The 20,522-nt window shown below is 41.7% G+C and overlaps 1 protein-coding gene across 2 annotated transcripts in view; it reads right to left on the bottom strand.

Annotated features, from left to right (window-relative positions):
• Positions 1-20,522, bottom strand: part of LOC109449927 (guanine nucleotide-binding protein G(q) subunit alpha) — a 338,060-nt gene that overhangs the window by 268,951 nt on the left and 48,587 nt on the right. The window contains exon 1 of one of the 2 annotated variants that reach the window (XM_074330581.1): positions 9,906-10,651. The exons of the other annotated variant lie outside the window; for it this stretch is intronic. Within the exon in view, the coding sequence (XP_074186682.1) occupies positions 9,906-10,041 (136 nt within the window). The 5' untranslated portion in view covers positions 10,042-10,651. Of the gene's footprint in view, positions 1-9,905; positions 10,652-20,522 lie in introns of those variants that run through there. 2 annotated transcript variants of the gene reach the window in all.

The raw sequence follows: 20,522 nt of genomic DNA on the forward strand, positions 1-20,522 counted from the left end.
GGGTAGTTCAGAAGCCACAGCAAATATATATGTACATACTTTAAAACAAACAAACAAAAAAGGATGCAAATTCCTTACTCCATGATATGGCTATGTCCACCATTATCTGTTTTTTCTGGTTTCGATGAAAGCCTCCAAGACAAAAATGCTCCCAGTAACACACACTGTCATGGAAGAAGAAATGGACACAAAGGGTCCCTCCAAGAGTTACATGGAAGGCCCTGGAAAAGGGACCTCTCTGCTCCAAATACAAAGCAGTTCCCCCAATGTGCCTCAGTAAGGTGTATAAGGCATTTCCAGTGCCCAGGCTCAAGTGGCCAACCTGCTCTCACTGAAACTGGCAGAAATAGCTTGGGCAGCAGAGATTCTTTGTAAGCGAGTGAAAAGCACTGCTTAAAGCCCAATGAAACAATAAACAGAAAAAAAAAAGCAGTGAGTCACAGGTAGCTGCATAAGGGAATCTCAGAAAATACAGAGGCCTGAGCAGGTCAGCCTGGAGCACAGAAACTCTCAGGCTCCATCCACCGCTGGGCCCCTAGGACGTGGCCCTTCCTGCAGGAAGCAAGAGACCCACGCTGATATGACAGGAGGCTTTGGATACCATTCGCTGTGAAGGCAGTGAAACTATCAGCAGCTCGCCAGGCAGCAGGAGAGGCCGCTCTGCACAGACTCGCCAGTGCCTGCTCCTCACTCAGGCTTCTTCCCCAGGGTGCTGGGAGTTATTACCAAGGGGAAAGGGGGGCGGAGGGAGAGCAAGGGGGGGGGCAAGGAGGAGCCCATCGGCCCTGGCACTGCCTCCTCATTGGACATCAGATCACTCCTGGAAAGGGCTGGGGCCCCTAGCACAGGGATGACTTTGGGCAGAAATAACGCTTCAGAGGGCAAGTAGAGCAAGTTCCAAAACTCAAATGGCCCTTAGATTTGGTTGGATCTCTTTATTCTACAACTTTCTATAGAAACAGTAAAGGAACAAAATAAACACCCCCACGTTAGTTCAGAGAGGTAGGGCAGGAGTACTTGACCACCTTTCAGCCCCAGGTTTTAGAAAAAACAGACACATCGAAACCACTATGCAGAACCATTAGGAGTGTTTAATTATTGAGGTGAAGAAACTTGCACAAAGCCAGTCTGCCACTGTTTTTGCATGACTTACCAATTTTCAAAAATACTGTATCACAAGTGTTAGAGAGACAAGAGTTAAATGCTTAACAAGTATCCTGGCATTCTTTTAAGGGCAAACTAGGAACAAGAATTAAAGTCATCCTGTATTATTAGAACAAGTAACAGGAAATGGGTCAGCTCTTTAGGACAAGAGAAAAACTGCATTTGCCATCTGCAGAAATAACATGATACAATGAAGGAGCTCTGAAAAGCATAGGTCCTAAACTATCAGTTCACATGGCAAAAAATATCATGGCATCTTTACCTTAAAAAAACAAACAAACCAACCACCACCCCTACTCTGACTGACGGCATATAACAAAAGCAAAGGTCCCTGTTGATGCCTTCCCTCCTAATTACCTGTATAGAAATACAACTAGATGTTTTAAGGCTCTCAAGTAACTGAGATGGGGACGTGCAAATCATTAAATGAGGAACATGCACTATTACTTAACACAGGCCTACAGCACCTTCTCCCCTTCCAGCAAATGCACTGCATCCTATTTTGAAACCCAGTGGCCCATGATAGATTATCTAGCACCGGCTCACCAACTCTCTGCTGGTAACCACCAACAGATCTCAAGGTCCCGCCCTCTAGAACAGGAAGAAGAATTTTACATTTTGTTCAATGACAACATATTTTGTTTTGCGGACCAAAGTGTTGCTAAAGAAAGTTTATCATCTCCTAAAAGTACTTTCACAAGTGTCTTTCTTTTTTGATGTATTAAAGCACCCAACATCCCCTCCGATCAGCTCACAGCCAAATGTTTGAAAGCATCAACTTAGAAGTTCCCTAAATCTTAAAGAAAAGCACACACCAGAAAATATAAGGAAGCTCTCCTAGCCTTTGGTTAAGGAAGCTGTGATAAGAGAGTAAAATGGGTAGGTAGTATTCACACAGACTTTTTTGGGAGTAGTGGGGGTGGGGGGAGTGGGCATGGGCCACAGCAAACAGTGTAAGACTGGATAAAATGGGTGGATAAGACACTGAAGCATTTCTCTATAGAAACAATTAGTCAGCTGCCGTTACCAGGAAATATATGGAAGACGCCACCTATCACCCTGCTGCCTGCCTCTTCAGCAAAAGAAAAACTAAAAAAGAAACAAGAAAAAATTTTAGAAGACGAAAAAAGTTTTTAAAACATAAAAAAGCAGCAAAGGAAAAATTCTATTTCAATTTTTCTCACAAGTGATGGGCATCAAAAAAAATAAAATTCTGGAAAGAGGCAATTAATTCATGATTTCAGTTCTCCAAAGGAAAAACACAAGGCTATCTCTTAGAAACAGACATGAACATGTTTCTAAACATCAGTATTCACTGCCTACAACAGAGCCAAAAACTCTCACTCTAGCTCTTTTTCTTTAATTTGTGGATCAATTATTGTTCCCTTCTGTGAGGTGTCAGGAATATAATGCATTAATAATATTCTAGTTCCTAACTGCACCACAATCCATTACACAATTCCTTGAAACTACTTTGTTTCTAAAGCAAATTGCTCACAACCCAAGATTAATTCTGTAATAAAGGTGTGTGGAATTTTCAAATTTCAAAGGGCTGTGTGTGGAACAGTTTTCCATTCAAATTGGTTGATAAACACCATTGGCTTTTCAACCCGAAACAATATGAGAATGTTCAACCGAATCATTCTTGCTAGAGAATGAATGAGAAGCAGGCATGGAGACAAAGACAATTTCGATTTCATCTTTAAAACAGAATTCCTTTTACCGTGTCCCAGGTGGCCCATGAAACAGCAAACAGGAGTGGCAAATGGAGAACATATGGATGATACCCATTAAAAGAAAGCAAGAAGTTTAAATTAATTTCCTCCAACTGCTCTTTCTTTTGGGAATCCAGCTGCCCACCCTGCACCAACCCTCCTACGCTGCCCCATCCCCACCCCCCAGTTACTGACAACTGAATCATTGTAAATGTAGCAAGGCATTGTGCTACATTGAGATACAAAGAAACAAGCGCCATTATCTTTGCCCTCCATTATCTTTGCCCTCTGGGAGTTACCAATCTAGTTAGAAACCCAGGGCAAGTGGTCATTAACAATTTCTTACAATTAAAGGCAAAACATGATACAGTCCAAGGAAATTATACATACAGAGAGTGCCAAAAAATGTATATATTTTAAGAAAGGAAAAAACTGTATTAAAATTACACTGATGGTAACCACTTTGAGCACCTCTTATAAATGCAGAAATCAAATGTGACTTATATTCATCTTTTGTTATCGGTATATATTGAGCATTACAATTTTTTCTTTTTTAAAATGTGTATACATTTGATTGGCACCATATATACATATGAAACTTCAAGAGTTCAAGTTCTCAAGATCATCTGCTTTTTCCAGTTGTGTAATCCCCAAAAAGCCTTCAGATTATTTTGTCTTTTTCTTTGTAGTAAGAGCCAATAGAAAAACCAAAGCCAGGAAGAACACTCAGAAGGACATGTTAGTCCAGAAGGACATGTTAGTCCGAGGGCGTCAACTGTGAAACAAGAAACGCAAAAAGTTCGTTGTAGCCTTTCCTGTTGGCAAATAAGAAATGAGGAGTGTCTCATGTAGCACATTATCTTGCACATAATAGGTGCTTAATATTTGTTCATTTGACCAGCATTCTATATGCAGCTGTTCCTTCTTATGATATGCTTGGTTTAAAAAAAAAATTTTGAGAAAATGTCTATTTTCCAATAACTGGCAAGTGTTGGTTGAATAAATGAATTTGAAATCTCTTCATAACTTTATTTTAAAATAACACTCATCTTATTCTTACAATTGAACCTAAAGGCTTTTAACAAAATATTCTGCACTGATTTCTGAAATTATGGCTAGGTATAAAGGTCAATCCCAGAGCAATTTAGTGAATTCAGTTTTTGGTTCTTGGCACCGCAATATGGATATTTACTTTTGTTTGTAAAGTCCAGATTCATGACCACCTAGGGTTTATGAACTCATTTCCGACAGCATGTTTAGGTCCTTTTTTTCTTTTTACTACGTTAGATGAGCAATCAGACACAGTTTTTAAATATCAGTAACATAACAAATCAAAGGTGACTGTCGAACAACTTCATAATTTTATTAGTAACAGCTGTTCACACAAAACAGTGTTTGGGCCTGATAATAACTCTTTCTTTACTGTTACTCCATTCAGCAGAACAAGAGAAAACTTTCACTGTTTACTGTAGTCAGTTATTGACACAGATTTAATTACCAACAATCACACATTTTACCTTCTACTGCTATTTCACACTTCCCTAGGATTAATTCTGCAAAGATCTTAACATTGCTTTAAAAGCCATTACAAAAGTTTCCTTTGAAAAAAAGTGACTGCCCTCCCCTTCAACTAGGAAATCAGACTTTAAATTTGATGCTACAAATATTTGTATTTCCCTCAACCTAAAACATAGTCTGGAAGAAACAGATTCCCTGGCCATTCTTAGGCAGAAAGCAACCCTAACCTTAAAATGGTTTCTCTCTCTTCCAAGATGTATCCTTTGAGCTCTTCACTTTCCACCTCCAATACCCAATCAACATTTTCATTATAATCAAGAGAATTAATAACCTCCCCTTAAAGAAAAATTAGTATAAATGCTAGAATAAAATCATTCTTGGAAAGTCTTGTTTATTTCTTTTCAAACGTAAGTTTGCCTAAATCATGAGGAAAAATGTATTTCTTTTTTCTGCTAAACAGCATAGCACACAGCCTCACAAACTGCAAAAGCTGCTTCAGGTCCTTAAAAATTCATCTATAATAAAAATAAGAAGTACATTTAATAGGCATCTCTAAAAATTGAACATAAGCCATCTCTTATAAAGTGAGGCTGGGCTTTTTTTTTTTTTTAATGAAAGAGGCTATCAAATTTATTTGTAATAAACAAAATGGTTACTAAATCATTCTTCCATTCTCCTTTCTAAACTTACGTAAAAAATATCTGAAGAGATATACACTGAATATTTCACTGTACAGGAGAGTTTTAATTTGTGCCAAAGTTCCCATACGAAGAAATAACATACAAGTACAGGATTGACAGTTAATATGGCAGATCTAGATAATGAACTTACATGGTTCAATGCAAAAATCTTACTCTGAAAGGCTTTGTTATAGAGTCAGAGCTACAGTTTTGATTTGTATGAGGGATGCTCCCACTTCACTCTTCAGATACAAATTACAAGTACTTCGTTTCAAAAGAAAAAAGAAAAAAGAGGAAATGCATCCAAATAAATCCTGACATTTAGAAATATATTCAACGCCAGGATGCTCAGAGTAGCAAAAATAAAACCGGTTTGGTCTTAAAGCAGCCTCATAAACACCGCATTTTTGGTATTTCCAGGGAGTTGCTGTTATTAGGGCTTAGAGAGGTGCTTTCATCTGTGGTTCTGGGTAGCCATTCTAGACAGCCACTAACCTCTAGTTAATTCAGGCAATCAACATCCCCATTCTTCCCTCCAGTGAACTCCACAGAGGGGTAGGTAGTGGGGTGGGTGCTTTTATCCAGGCCTGTGGGAATGAACTCTCCATATAGTCTAAACTTTTGCCAGAGCATTCCTCGTCTTCCATGACCCTTCTTGCTCTGTCACCGTAGTTTTCAGTACAGATGTATAGCTCTCAAATTAAAAATGTTCTACCTGCAATTCCTAAAATTGAGTATTTAATCATTGTGGTTCTCCTCATATCATGGATAAGTAAATCATAAAAGTGTGCTTGATTACCACCTGCATTCTAGAGAATTTTAGAAAATCCACTCCGATGAGTGTATCGTGGAGAAAAGTGGGTGGCTAAAGGATGGTAAGGTTAAACTAGCTTCTCTACATGACAAAAAGTAATCAAGACATGGAATGATTTTTTTTTTTCTTTAAACTTTCATACTTAAAGCATGACTGTTATCATTCTCAAAAGCACCCAGCATAGAACTGTAATACACTGGCTCGATATGTGACGTTACATCTGCATTAACACTTCCAATCCTGGAATGCATCCGTATTCAATTGGCTCCGAGTTACATACAATTATTAAAAAGAAGAACATGATTTTATTTGGCACAGATTAAAAACATTACATATCCCCCATGTCTCTATAATTTATTCATTATTTTATGGCCCCAATTTCTATCAGGACCATAAGTAAATTTACTCATTCAACAAATACTTATTGAGAGCATTCTATGAGTCAGATATTGTGCTAGAAGCTGGAAATTAATAGTGAGCAATGCAGGCAGAATTCCCTACCCTCATAGGCTTCCAGTCTACAACAGGAAGAAAATCTACAATTGCACATGTCATTAAGTTAGAAGATCAAGAGCATACATTCTTCCATCTAAGACTGGCCTAAATCACATCTGTTTTCAAAAGGTGGAAACCATTCAATAACAAAGGTTTGGTACATCTTCCTATTTGATGATTAAGATCTGAAGAGTCAAGACTTCAAAAACATGTAAAATCAGAACAGGTAAATAGGATAAAAATGTATCTTCAAGGAACTGAAAAAAATTTCAGTATGACAATCTGTGACAAAGCAGGCATTCAAAGCCACTTGTTTTATACAGACTAAAAGACACTGATGCTAAATAGTGTGACCTATGTATGTACCACCAATAGAAATATTTTGCTAACATTCATGAATATTAATCAATTAAAGGAAATATGTTCTTTACACCTAGAAAGTATACAAAAATTTCAACCAATTTTATTAATAAAGTGTCCTCTTGCATATATATGTAGAATACAAAGTTTTCCCTGAGGTGTCAAAGAAAATAAACACTGATATAAATGAATTCAGAGAATGAATAAGTTAAAAGAAACAAGAATTCATCGTTAAATATGATATATATGGTGGTACGTTTCTGGGTTCATTTTTTAAAAAGAATAAAAATCAAAATACATACGTACTATAGAATTTGGAACACACTGGCACAATTGCTGGATATGAATAAAAATAACCCAAATTTTAGTGCCATATTTTCATCTAGCACTATTTTCCATTTCTAATTTCTCCATACTATTAATATAAAATTAAATAATTATGTGGACTAATGAAAGTTCCCCTGCCAAATAAATCCATTAAAATGGCATCATGCCTTGAACTAATTATCTACTTTGAAAAGAATTTAATCTGGAATTTCATTTAAAAATAAGTGTGATTCCTCAATTTAAATATTTAAAAATATTGGTGAACCGTTAAACCATGAAAGGGTACATCCTTTAACCTCCTTTGGACAGGTATCACTTAAATGAATGAAGGTACCAAAAGACTCATCTAAGCAGCCCATCAGGAGTTACTCAAAGGAACCCCTCCCCAATACCTTCCCTGATCCACATCGACCATCATGTCTCTCCTGGACTCAAAAAATCATGAAATGCCCATACACACAAATCTACATTTAGCATATATCATTAACTATATAAGTAGCATAGATATTACAGTAACTTTGTTACAAAAGCAACATACTTAGAACATGAAACAGTAGCAAATCTTACATGATGTCTAGGCATCACATTTCTAACAGCAAGTTGTATCATTTTTAAATGTTACTAATGAATGTAGGTGTTAAATGAAAGTCATTTTTTTCTACCACTTCTAAGAGGCCATATTTGGGGGCTGGGGTGGGGCTTGTATTAAACCCTACTCAACTATCTAATAAGAAAAAAAAAATCCTCCCCACTGCCAACACTTTAGCAGTATAATTGTTTTACTTTTTTTCTCATGCAATTACTTCCAAGTTCATTTTTTTAAAGCACAGTATGTTATTTAAATACACAGTATGCAATTAAGCATCCATATATGTGTATTTCCCCAAAAGCCCTCCTCCTAGATATTGAAACCTAGGCCCTCAAACAGATGAACCCCCAGGGCTCTAACTCATAGCTCCTAGCAACCCAGAGCTGTCACATTTCAAGCCATAGGGTTTGCTTGAGAGCCCTCAACCACCCAATTCACAGCTAAACAGAAACATGTAAAGGCTGTAAACAGGGGGGGGGAAAGAGAAAAACCGTTAAGTCTAAAACACATGCTTTTGCCCCCTTGATCATGCACTTAAACACTCTATACATTTCTCTTGCCCTCTCTATTGTCTTCTCAATCATGATAATTCAGAAAACATTCAACTACATTTTCAGCCAGTAAAAGCAGCTCAAAATGAGAAAAATTAAAAAATAAAAAGATCATTTTCCCATAATAGTTTACGCTCCCCTGCCTTCATTTCCGAAAGCCCACCTCTTTTATCAAGCACTTTGCCTTCTGTTCTTTATAAACATGTGCACATTTATCTAATCTGCTTCAAAATGAAAACATAAAGCATAGCATGTGAATTAACCATTTGTAACTATTTGTGATCATTATATTTTGTTCCTTCTTGTAAATGATCCGGGTACATAAGCAGTTCAGTCCAAAAGGCAACTGATTCCTTGAACCAGGAGATTGAACGCTCAAGATAAGAAAACACATGTTTCTCAAATCCGAATTGACAATATTCTTTTCTTCCAGAAATGTCTGAGAAACATATTTATTATACACGCAAATATCCTGAACACGAGTGCAGGCATTTTTCAGGCCTGTTACTGCAAAGCTGTTTGCTCTTCTTACCACAATAGCTCAGAGTATGTTACCCTGGCTTGTATATGTGATCCCTGATGGCTGATTATGAATAATCTCTCAGAGATAATAATCAACAGAATTCCTAATTGAGAACCAGCATTTTCTTGCTAACTTAGTGTTAGAGAAGAACGTTGAGCTGTTTGGTTTTTGTTTTTTTTTAGAGATTAAAGGGAAATTTCTTGCTGTACACTTCCCGTTTTCCTTCCAGTCTAGATTCCAAACATATTAAAATGCTGTCCGTTTTAAACAAAAGGTTTCTATTTGTCTCCATGAGAGTAATTGAGAGGCTGCACTGGTTTTCAGTAGTAACTATTGTGAATTCAGGCCTACATCTGGGTTGCCTCATTAAACAAAAGATACCCGTCGCTGTCAACAACCACACAGCATAACGCTCCCCTATCCCTTGCCTTTTTATCTGGAAGGAATTTTGCAGACAACAAACACGCCTGTCACTATCCACTGGTCAAGAAACTCTTCTGGGGTCCCTCCTTTCGGTGGTCTGGTGGCTACAGAACAGCACTTGTGTGACACATTTGTGCTTGCCTCCCTGCCCCCCTAATACATAAGCCTCCTTTCTTTGAAGGGCCAACCACTCGCCTCTCTCATCATCACTCCTTGAAGAAGCCAGCTGTGACTCTGCCCACCACCGTGCCACCATTCCCTCCTGACCCCAGAATGCACCGATATGGATGCACACAGGCCACCCCCTAGTTGCCCTGGCTCCGTTCGCCACCCTCGGGCCACACACACAGCTAGCTCCCCACTCCACCACCCACGGGGCGCCGCGGCCACGACACTGGAAGTTCAACCCCTCTTTCCACCTTCCCATGCCTTTCCCCCCACCCAAGTTATTTGCCATTTAGGAGATGCACGGCAAATAAACGCGCACCCCGAATGCACGGCCTTCAGGAGCCGGGGGCAGGGCAGCCCGACCCCTCTGCGTGTGTGTGCGAGTGTATGTGTACGCGCGCGCCCGAAAGGGTGCGGGTGGTGGCCGGGGGCGCGCCGGGGGAGGGTAGGGAACAGCCGCGGGCGCCCTGAGACGGGGGCCGCTGGCGGCGACTGCCCGGGGGGCTCGGGGGTGGCTGGCGGGGGGCGCCGAGGTCCGGGGAAAGGGCCCGCGAAGGCCGGCCCCGGGCGGTACTCACCCAGCAGCAGCAGCTTGAGCTCCCGGCGAGCGTCCCGCTTGTCCCTGCGGAGCTGCCGCTCGATCTCGTCGTTGATCCTCCGGGCTTCTTTGGCCTCCTCGCTCAGGCAGCACGCCATGATGGACTCCAGAGTCATTCTTCCAAAGTGCCTCCGCTGCAGCCCCGCCGGCACCCCCTGCTCACACGCGCGCACACACACCCTCCCGCCCTCGCTCCCCCGAGGCAGCGGTGGCCGCCGAGCCCCCGCCGCCCGGGCGCGCGTCCGGGACTAGCTCGGGGAACCGCCGCGGTGGCCGCGGCCAGGGCCGGAGCCACCAGGTGGAACGGGGGTGCGGCGGGAGCAGACGGCTGGGGCCGCCCGCAGGAGCGAGGCGGGGCGGGAGGCGGCCGCGGGCGCTGGTTCGGGGTGCGCGCGAGGAAAGGCCGCCGCTCCCGGCCTTGCTCAGACGCCCGGGCTTCCTTCCCCGGGAACGGGCGGCTCGCCTCGCCCCCCGCGCGGCCACCGCCGCCGCCGAGGTTCCCTTAAGCCCTGCGCCCGGCGGCGAGAGCACATCCACCGGGGCGTACTCGCAGCGAGCGGCCGCCGACGGCTCTCTGCGCCCGGCGCGCCCGCTCTTTGCCGCCGCTTAACACGGCTCCCGGGCGCCCTCGGCCCTGCCCGCGCCCACCGCCCGCCGGCTGCCGCGCGCTCCTCCGCCTCTGCCTCCGCCTCCGCCAGGCGCCCACCCCCGACCCCGATTGCCAGGCGCGGAGCGGCTGCTCAGTGCTCGCCCTCCCCCTCGCCACACACACACATTTTCTTCTTTCTCTGAACTGGAGCACAGATCCGGGAGGGAGGCGGCGGCGGCGGCGGCGGGAGGAAGAGGAGGAGGAGGAGGGAATGGGCGCAGGAGGAGGGAGCGGGGAGGCGGTGCCGCCCGGCCCCTACTGGAAGGCTCTCCTGGGCTCGCAGCCGCCGCGCGCGCCTCCCAGTGCGGCTCTCGCCTCGCCCGCGCTCCTCCCGGGTTGGGCCGGCCCTTTGCGCTCTGCGGGCGCCTTCCGCTCCCGCGCCCTCTGCGGGGCCCGCGGGCGCAGCGGTCACGGCCGTCCCCGGCGGAGGGCGGGGTCGGGTCTCCCTAGTTCAACCAGGGCGGCTGCCAACCTGCCACTGCCCGCTGGCTGCCCGGGCGTGGTAAAGCAGGAATATGGCGGCCTCTGCCTCCCTTTCAGCCCACCAGCCCTGGAGCGCGGCCTCGGCCCTCTGGGAATCCTCAGGATTCGGCCCCGCGAGCCCCCTGCACCGGCTGTCACCATGGACACCCTGCCCAACTCCCCGCAGGCGGCCGCGGCGCTCGCGCCCCCCGCTCCTGGACAGCACAGATCTGCTGGCGCGACCCTTTGCAGCCACTTCTGTATTCCTTCCCGTTCCTATTTCTATAACGCCATTCGGTTAGAGAGTATCTCTGTCATCTCTGACCCCAGTTCAGTAGTAGAAAATAAGATACAATGGATAGTGGAGTGTGACGGGAAGAGAATTGTCGCTGGTTCCCAGAGGTGTGTATGTGTCGGGGGGGAATGAAAGGGTGAAACTCTCCACAGTTACTGGACATAGAAATGTAAATCCTGAGCAGAAAAATGAAGCTGCCGAAGTAACCAAGAGCTGCCTGATATCTTCCAAGTTTTCACGCCATTGAGGTTGTTTTTGTTTTCTTACAAGCTCTCCTCCTGTTTTTTAAAAGGCACGTGATGTTTAACAGCCAAGTAATCGAATTTACCCTTCTAGGCCGAGATTGAATTATGGATGACTACTGGGAAAATGCAAAATAACGTGAAAGAAAAGGAAAGAATAAAATAGAAAAATGAGAAAACCAACATCGCCTCAGCAAAATGTTATTCCAGTATGTTTCCCACTGTCGATTGGGGCAGTTTACTTAAAAATGTTTGCAAATTTTGTTGTTAGATAGGACTGAAAAATGGCTACACACACAAAAAAAAAATCTTGCTCATTCAGGTTTTATGTAGTTTAATAGCTACAAGAGATGAAACTCATATTGCGTCCTGCCTTAACGGAACCTGAGGTCTTGAAAGTAAATTGAATTCTATACAGGGAGTCCCTTTTTCACGTTTTGTTTTCTCTGAGATGTCTCTGGTGCGACCTGCTGATCCAGAGTGTAAAATATGATCATGACAGTCTTTTTGCTACAGGTCACAAATGCACAAAGGGTTCTTGATGACAGATGTGTGACTACCTTCTTTCATTTGCCTTTACCTCCACCAGTTGACTGCCCCCACCTCTCTCTTTCAGAACTTAGATCAAAGAAGTCATCGAGATATAAGATCTATAGTTTAGACTCCCTTTTAAAAGGATATTTGGCCTAGAAAATGATTAGATTTCACCTTGGCCCAGAGAGCAGAAAGGACAAACCTCACATTTATGTGAATGCCCACAAAAAGCCACTAAAGCTGCTGTGAAATTTAAAATAAAGTGACTAATGAAGTTAAAGACTGAAATTCAACATGCAGAACTTTTAAATGGCTTCAGAGGAAAAACTTAATTATAAGTTTGCATATATATATATATATATATATATATATATATATATATATATATATATGTTTCAGAGAGACTCAAAACATCAGAAAATCAAATGACAGGAAGCTTCAAATGTCTGGGTTTCCTAGCCAAGAATCCGCTGAGATTTTTGAAAATGTCATCAAGCTACCAGGATCCATTTTGACTGAATTGACCTATTTTTTGATAAAAGGAATTAACTGTTTCAATACACTGTAGCTACAAATCACATTCCAAATCACCCCAAAACACACAGTAAGATGATAAACCATTTTGAGTATTCAAGGGCAATTACTAGATAGCTGAAAAGCAAGCCACAAAATCCTAGGAGCTTGAACACTGAGCACCAGAGGAAAATGGGAAGACTGTCACCTCTTCTATGGTATTCTGAGATGGATACCTAGCCCCATGATCATATCACCCTGTCCTTGGGGTACTGAAAAAGAAAAACAGTCAAAAGTATAGAATAGTCTCTAGGAGTGATCCTAGAGTTAGAGTGAAAGGTCGCACTCTTGTAAAAGGAGCTCCTGGAGGACAAGCCTGCACTCCTGTTCCCAGGCACTTGGTGTGGCTGCTTCCCAGCATGCATAGCACTACACCACTGTAATTCTCATTCTCTCTCTCTCTCTCTCTCTCTCTCTCTCTCTCTCTCTCTCTCAAGCTGCTTGAGAGCATAGACCTTGTAAATGATGAATAAAGAGAAGGACCTCCATCAACAACAAACACACTTGCAGACTCCCAGTCCCAGGCAGTGCCTTAAAGTCTTAATAATCTATTTGGCCAGACAGTCCACATGCATAAAAGAATAAACAACAACGTAAAATGAGATGCACTCACTACCAATCTACACTAGAGAACAGATTGCTAGGAGTTCAAAAGAAGGAGCAGTTACCCCAGGCACCGTTCAAAGCAACCCAAGAGTATGGAGAGGCACACGATGGTGGTCACCTGTAAGACCACTTAGAAGTCAGCCTGGAGCATTGCCGGTCCTACAACAGCTGGGAAAGACCTGCTGTGTGCAGAGCTTGCTGGCACAGATGTCTGGCCAGGGAGTAAAGTGGCCTTGCTGGGGTGGAAAGCAGGCCCACGGAGGCTTGGAGAGCTGCAAATGGCACCACCTAGAGGACAGTTTTCACAACAGCAGAAAGATAATGATTCTTAGTTGAAAGAAATGGTTCTAGGGTCAACATGTAGAAGATGAAAAATCAGGTGTGAAACAGACAAGCTTCTTCTGAAAGAGAAAAGCCACCAAACTGATAGTCTAGATGAGGTAGAGTATCTCAGTGACATCTTTCTATTATTATCCTCAGAAATGCATTCAACCGATCCTCTGACTAATCAAATATACTTATTTTGTGCTTATCCAAGATCAGCATTATCACAGAAAGTATTGTACTCACAGTGTGAATGCCATCTAAGTCCCACCAGACTGGAAGGCCCTAAAAGGCTGGCCAAATGGGAATGTTTTTAAGCTGAGTAGAGCAGTGTTTCAGCCACCGAAGCCATTCACTAATATTTGATTAATGAACGAATGAATGAATGAATTGGAGCAAATGAATGAATATGTACTAAGATCAGACAGTAGCTATCAGGTCACCCCAAATCATAATCCAAATCCTTCTGGTAGCCAAAGGATCGAGGATAACTTAGCTAATATAGGAGTTTCCTTTTTGCCCTGAAGTTATTATAAGTTGGAGCCACCTGTCCCCCAAGACTCTGCCCTTGCTAGACTTCCACCTAAGACCAAAGGTGCAAACTGGGGTCTTTGGCCTGAAGAAGTGTTGCTTTCGACTTAATGGTGCTATTGAAAATTTTGAATTAGCTATCAGAACTTAAACATCAAGAGATTCACATAAAAATGGGGGTTTCAGTTCCTGGTCAAGATCTGGCAATCCCAGGCCTATATTTCCAGATGATGACCATTCCGCTCACCTGATTTACTCCCCATTGTTGTGAATCCTGGACCAATCTGTACTCCCCATTTAGCAACATACTGTACCTGTGAGCATTCCAGGTAGGACCTCTAAGGCAGTTAGCAGGATGGGGATTGGATATTGGATTTAATCAGGTAGTTGAGGCCATTGATTTCTTTCCCTTTTTTTTTTTTCTGTTTCCAAGTTTCTAAATCAAATAATCGTTTAAACCATTATACTCATCTCCCCTCCCTTTGATCATTTCTCATATAAAACTCAATAAGGGCAGGGCTTTTTGTCTGTTTGGTTCATTTCTAAATCCAGCACCTAGAATAGTATCTGGGAGGTAATAGATGCTTCAGAAACATTTGTTGAATGATTGACAAAAAGGCCACATGTTGACCACTTGGCAGTCTGCCTCTTTTCTTTTTTTCCTTAGCCAGATAGTAGCCACCAAAGTTGGCTCCCTCTCTAAAACATTCCTTGGCCCTGTGCTTAAAACTCTTGCCTCAGATGAGTTCATCAATGAAAATTAGCCATTGCTAGGATATCATGAAAGCTGGGGATGCAACATTTTTGTTCAAAACCCAGATGGAAACATGTATTAATTCCACCTAAATCAACTTTATAGGAAAGTTGATATTCCTGATACATTCATTTCAAGTAATGTGCATGTTACATATTGGAGGTTATGACACAATATATACTCAAAGTTGTTAACTGCTCAATGTGTGATAAATTAACGAAACACAGCACATGTTGATGAAAAATACATAAGTAATTAAAGCGTCTGTTGTGCTGTCTTCTCAATGATTGAAATGGTTTTAAGATTAACCTTTCAATTAATTACTATCATAAATTTTTTAATCTGACATTCTGAATTTTATCAAGACGTAAGAAAGCTTATAGTTTTTCAATTTTAAATAGGAATATAAAATACCTTTTTCCTGACCACAAAATTAGATGTAATAGTGTCTCTCTTGTTTTGTTTTTTCTTTCCTATCTCTTAGGCCTACAAAAATCTATTTGAACCTCAAAAATTTCCCAAGGCCCCTTTTAAACTTATGAATGTACTTCAATCTTCTCCTCCTTATACAAATTCTTAAGAACCAGGTTTGGGGCGAGTACTTTGGACCATATGGAATGGGGCCTGGAAAAGGGAGAAGTAAAGGAGGCTCTATTTTGCCTTAGGTGCCAGTAAAGTGCTGCACACAACTATTATTAAAAATTTTTTTAATTTGTTCTTCATGGAGTTTCTTTTTTAAAAAACATATATGTTGTGTTCTTCCCCCCCCCCCCAAGATTTTATTGGGGAAGAGTGTGTACTTCAGGGACCCCTCCAAGTCAAGTTGTTGTCCCTTCAATCCCAGTTGTGGAGGGCACAGCCCAGCCCCAGGTCCAACCTCCGCTGTTAGTTGCAGGGGGCGCAGACCACCATCCCTTTCGGAAGTCGAACAGGAAACCCTGTGGTGGAGAGGATGTGCTCCAATAAACGGAGCCATCCGGGAGCTCAGTGGCAGCTCCGCTCAAGGTGCCCTGTTCAATCTTAGTTGCAGGGGGCACAGCCCACCATCCCTTTCGGAAGTCGAACAGGCAACCCTGTGGTGGAGAGGATGTGCTCCAATAAACGGAGCCATCCGGGAGCTCAGCGGCAGCTCTGCTCAAGGTGCCCTGTTCAATCTTAGTTGCAGGAGGCGCAGCTCACCATCCCTTGCAGGAGTCTAACTGGCAACTTTGTGGTTGAGAGTCCGTGCTCCAACCAACTGAGCCATCTGGTCACCGGGGAGCTGAGCAGCAGCCCATTGACCTCATTCTAGTTGCGGAGGGCACAGCTCGCTGGCCCATGTGGGAACCGAACTGGCATCCCCTTTGCCCAGACCTCGCGCTCTAACCAACTAAGCCACCTGTCCGCCCCTTTATGGAGTTTTAAAAAATTTACCTTAAAACATTATTTATCTTGATTGCTGAGATTTTGGGTGCTCTCTTAAATTTTGCATCCATGGCAAATGCCTCACTTGCCTCACCCTATCTTGGTCCTGGTATAGAAGTTGTACATGAATTGGCATAGAAATAGAGAGTTTATCACTCTGGAGAAGGACTGTGTGGTGGAGAATTATCTATTCTTTACAACTTAAAATTTTACATGATTTCTGCCTGTGGAATTGGAACGAAAAGACTGGGTTGAAAAGCCACTAATTGATTGTCCAAATGGAAGCAGTAGAAGCTTCCACAGCCTCTCCAAAAACACATGGTATCAGGAAAATCAACCCTCCCAAAACGATGAGAAAAAATGCAGAAAATATTATATATTTTCAGCTCACTGTTTGGCTTACATTAAGAAGCAAAGACCATAGAATAAAGAGACCTAAGGGACCGGCCCGGTGGCTCAGGTGGTTGGAGCACCGTGTTCCCAAAGCCAAGGTCATCGAGAAACAACGGCTTGAACTGGAGTGTGGGGGGAAGTTGTAAGGGGGGGCAGACATGGGGTGAGGGGAGAGGCGGAAGAAGGGGAAAAAAATAAAATAAAGAGAACTAAGAAGCCATGTGATCCTGGGAATTTCTTTTAAATCCATGAATGATTTCTAAAAAATAAAGCAAATTCAAAAACCAATCTACAGAGGGGCAAAGGTAAAGGTGTACTGATTACGGAGGGGTGACATGGAATCCCTACACTTCCTCCTTTTTTCTCTTCCTTCAGGTCAAAACTTCTGAGATAATCCAATTGGCACATTTTCCATCAGGGTCATACCTACCATGTTTCCCTGAAAATCAGACCTAGTCGGACCATCAGCTCTAATGTGTCTTTTGGAGCAAAAATTAATATAACAATATATTATAATATAATGTAATATAATGTAAAGCAGGTCTTATATAAGACCGTGTGTTATAATATAATATGAAATACCAGGTATAATATAATATAATTCCAGATCTTATATTTTTACTCCAAAAGACGCATTATAGCTAATGGTCCGGCTAGGTCTTATTTTGGGAGAAACATGGTAGTAGAAGGTCTAAAAATTTATCCAGGTTCTGCAGCCAGGAAGTGGCAAAAGCAGAATTTGACTTTGGGTTTTTCTCTCTCAGTTTTCTATTCCTTACTCCTGATACCCCTGCCTTTAAACTGAGTAAGTGCTGGGGGAAGTTATATTTGGTCTCTACCTTTCCTGGTCTAAGAATTTGTCCTCATTTTGGAAAGGGTTAATGGTTCCCTTAATCTTTTACCTTTTCTCAGGAAGCCCATAACCTACTGATAATAAATCATAGCACCCTTGACCGAATATTTGCATTTTCAATTAGATCAAAACTCCAGGTTAAAGTGTGGTTCTGACCCTTGGCTGCACATTAGAATCACCCAGGGGGACTTTACACTGGATGCTGGATTCTTACCCCAGGTATTTGGATTTAATTGGTCTGGAGTGGGGCTTGATATATTTTTAGGTTTGTGTTTTGTTTTGTTTTGTCTATTTGTTTGTTTTTTATGCCCCAAGGTATTCCAGTGTGCAGACAAGATTGAGAACAACTGACTTATAGTAATAAAACAAATGACATATATGCAGACCTCATGCAATAGGTGGATAATGCAGCCATAATTGCCTACTCCAGCTGGGAAATAAAGCCAGTCCTGCCTAAAACAGGGCCAGTACTAGGCTCAGAGCTCACTGGAACCACAGTGGTACTGTACCCCAACCCACTGTCCCTTTAGACATTTTTTATTTCCCTTTTCCCCTCATTTTCTTAATTTTTTTTTAAATCGGTGTTGATTGTCCAGGGGTGGGGGGAGGCTCAGAAAATACAGGAAAACACGTAGAAGAAAATGAATATTATCCATAATCTTATAACCCAAAGATAATCCTCATTTACAATTTTTGCTAGGTTTTAAGTCTTTTCTGTTAAGGTGTAGAGACATTAAATTATTTACCAATTAAAATCATAGTGTACAAATTGGTATTTATTTTTTAAGTTATACAAGCATATGGAAAAAGGCTCAAATAGAACAAAATTTTACACAAAAAGTAAGTCTCCCTCCCACACTGCCTACCCACCTCTTACCTCCCCACTGGCAAGCAGTGTTACTAGTTTTTGGGCAGACTTCCAGAAATATCTATCTATATCTATATCTATATCTATATCTATATCTATATCTATATCTATATCTATATCTATATCCATATATCTGTATCTATATCTCTTTTAGTTACAAAATTGGTTGCCTACTATACAATCTATTCTGTAATTTGCATCTCAGAGATGGACCCATATCATGCCCTTTTTGACACCACATAGTTTTCCATTGTAGGTTCCCTACAATTTCTTAACCAGTCCATTATTGATGGGTATTTGTTTCCAGTGTTGTGTTACTTTTAAAATATATATTTATGTATTTAGTTCTTTGTTCTTTCCATGATTTTTTTTCATTTACTAAATATACTTCAAAAATTATTTTAGTGGCTGCTTGGTGTCCCGTTGCATGAATTTATAATAATCTGTTCAAATAATACTGAATTATTGGGCATTTATGGTGTTTCCAATTCTTTATCATTATGAATGATGCTGCAATGAACAATCCTTATATACAAATCTTTGTGTGTATCACCATGTTCCTAGAATAAATTCAACAGAATAGAATTATTGGTCTAAAGCACACGTGTTTTTTAAGATTTTTGATATATAGTGCCAAATTGTACTCTAGAAAGTTGGTAGCAATTTATATTCCTACTAGCAATGTACGAAAGGTCTCCTTCCCCCATCTTTGTTAAACTACAAATACTGATTTTAAAATTATGGGATTGGTTTAGGGTCAAAATACTTGTGATTTTTTTTCTAACTGTAATCTTTCCTCATTATGAACTATTCTGAGGCTTTAATAATTTCAGAGATTTTTATAAACCTATGCATCTATCTATAAATCATTGATAAACACGATTTTAACTGAATAATAAGCAATTACATAAAGCTAATTTTTAAAAAATTAAAGTCATTTTATTTTAGAGAGCTTAAATAACACATAAAGCCTATAAGTCAGTGAAAAGTCTACTTGGTAGTACATCCAAACTGTTCTAGGCCTTCTTTTAACACAAATCCATAAGACCCATAGTTTGGCTACGTCTTGAGTTTGTCCCATATGTATTTCTAAAACTTCATTCTGAAGATGGGAATACCCTTTTAATCCTGCATCTAGGGGTGTAGCTTGCCCAAAGCAAATACAAACTACTGGCTAAGCCTTCCCTTTCATTTACAAGGAGCCAAGGGAAGGATCAGTTTGTTCAGCTGCATGAGGATTAGACCTCAACAGTGACATTTTGCAGGGATCAGGGGAAGGACGTTAAGAATTATGCAGGGGGGAAAAAATTGCTCCCCTGGAAGATATGAAGTCCTATTTAATATCTACCTTATTAAGCCACAGGCCACATGCAGCTTTTGCTACTGTACTTGTAAGGAAAATCTCTAAATATAGTACATTTCTATTGATTTTAAAAACTAAAAACCAGATTAAGTAAGGGTAAAACAAATGCATGGCAACCCTTTCAGACCATTCACTGCTTAAATCTTTTTAAAGTCATCACACACCATTTCTCTTGGACTCTGTGTCCTGCCAAGTGATTAATATCTGAAGGTCTGGAATCACTCAAATGTACCTAAATTATAGTTAGATCTTACCTGAATTGCATGCCTTGTAAGACTTTTTTAGTCGGGCCTGCCTGGAGAATTTTGAGGCATGTGGTGGAATGTCAATGAGACGGCAGATTGCTCAGATGCCTGTTGTTGGCTCTGAAATGCCACCTAAGCCATGTCTTTGTGCCAAAGGTATTTATTCCAGTGGATATCTTTCCACAGGGATGGGCATAAGTCTGCCAATTTCACTAACTGCAATTCCAGGAATACAGATCCTAAACTTATTCAAGGGAGGAATACAAAAAGAAGGGTTATCTGAGGATTCCTGAATCATTCTCTTTTCTTCTCGTTTGGTGAACACTTCGGTGGCCGGGTGATCCATGGGGCCTTGGTGCCCTGACTATATGGAATGCAAAATATTGGTAAAATGGCAGGAAAATAATTTGTGTCTCTTCAGTACATCTTATTCAAGTTATTTTATTTATTGTCAGACCACATTTGTCAACTTAGTGAAATAGACTGTCATACAAAGGTCGC

The sequence above is a fragment of the Rhinolophus sinicus genome, linkage group LG04 (genome assembly GCF_036562045.2).
Source record: "Rhinolophus sinicus isolate RSC01 linkage group LG04, ASM3656204v1, whole genome shotgun sequence".
Taxonomy (NCBI): domain Eukaryota; kingdom Metazoa; phylum Chordata; class Mammalia; order Chiroptera; family Rhinolophidae; genus Rhinolophus; species Rhinolophus sinicus.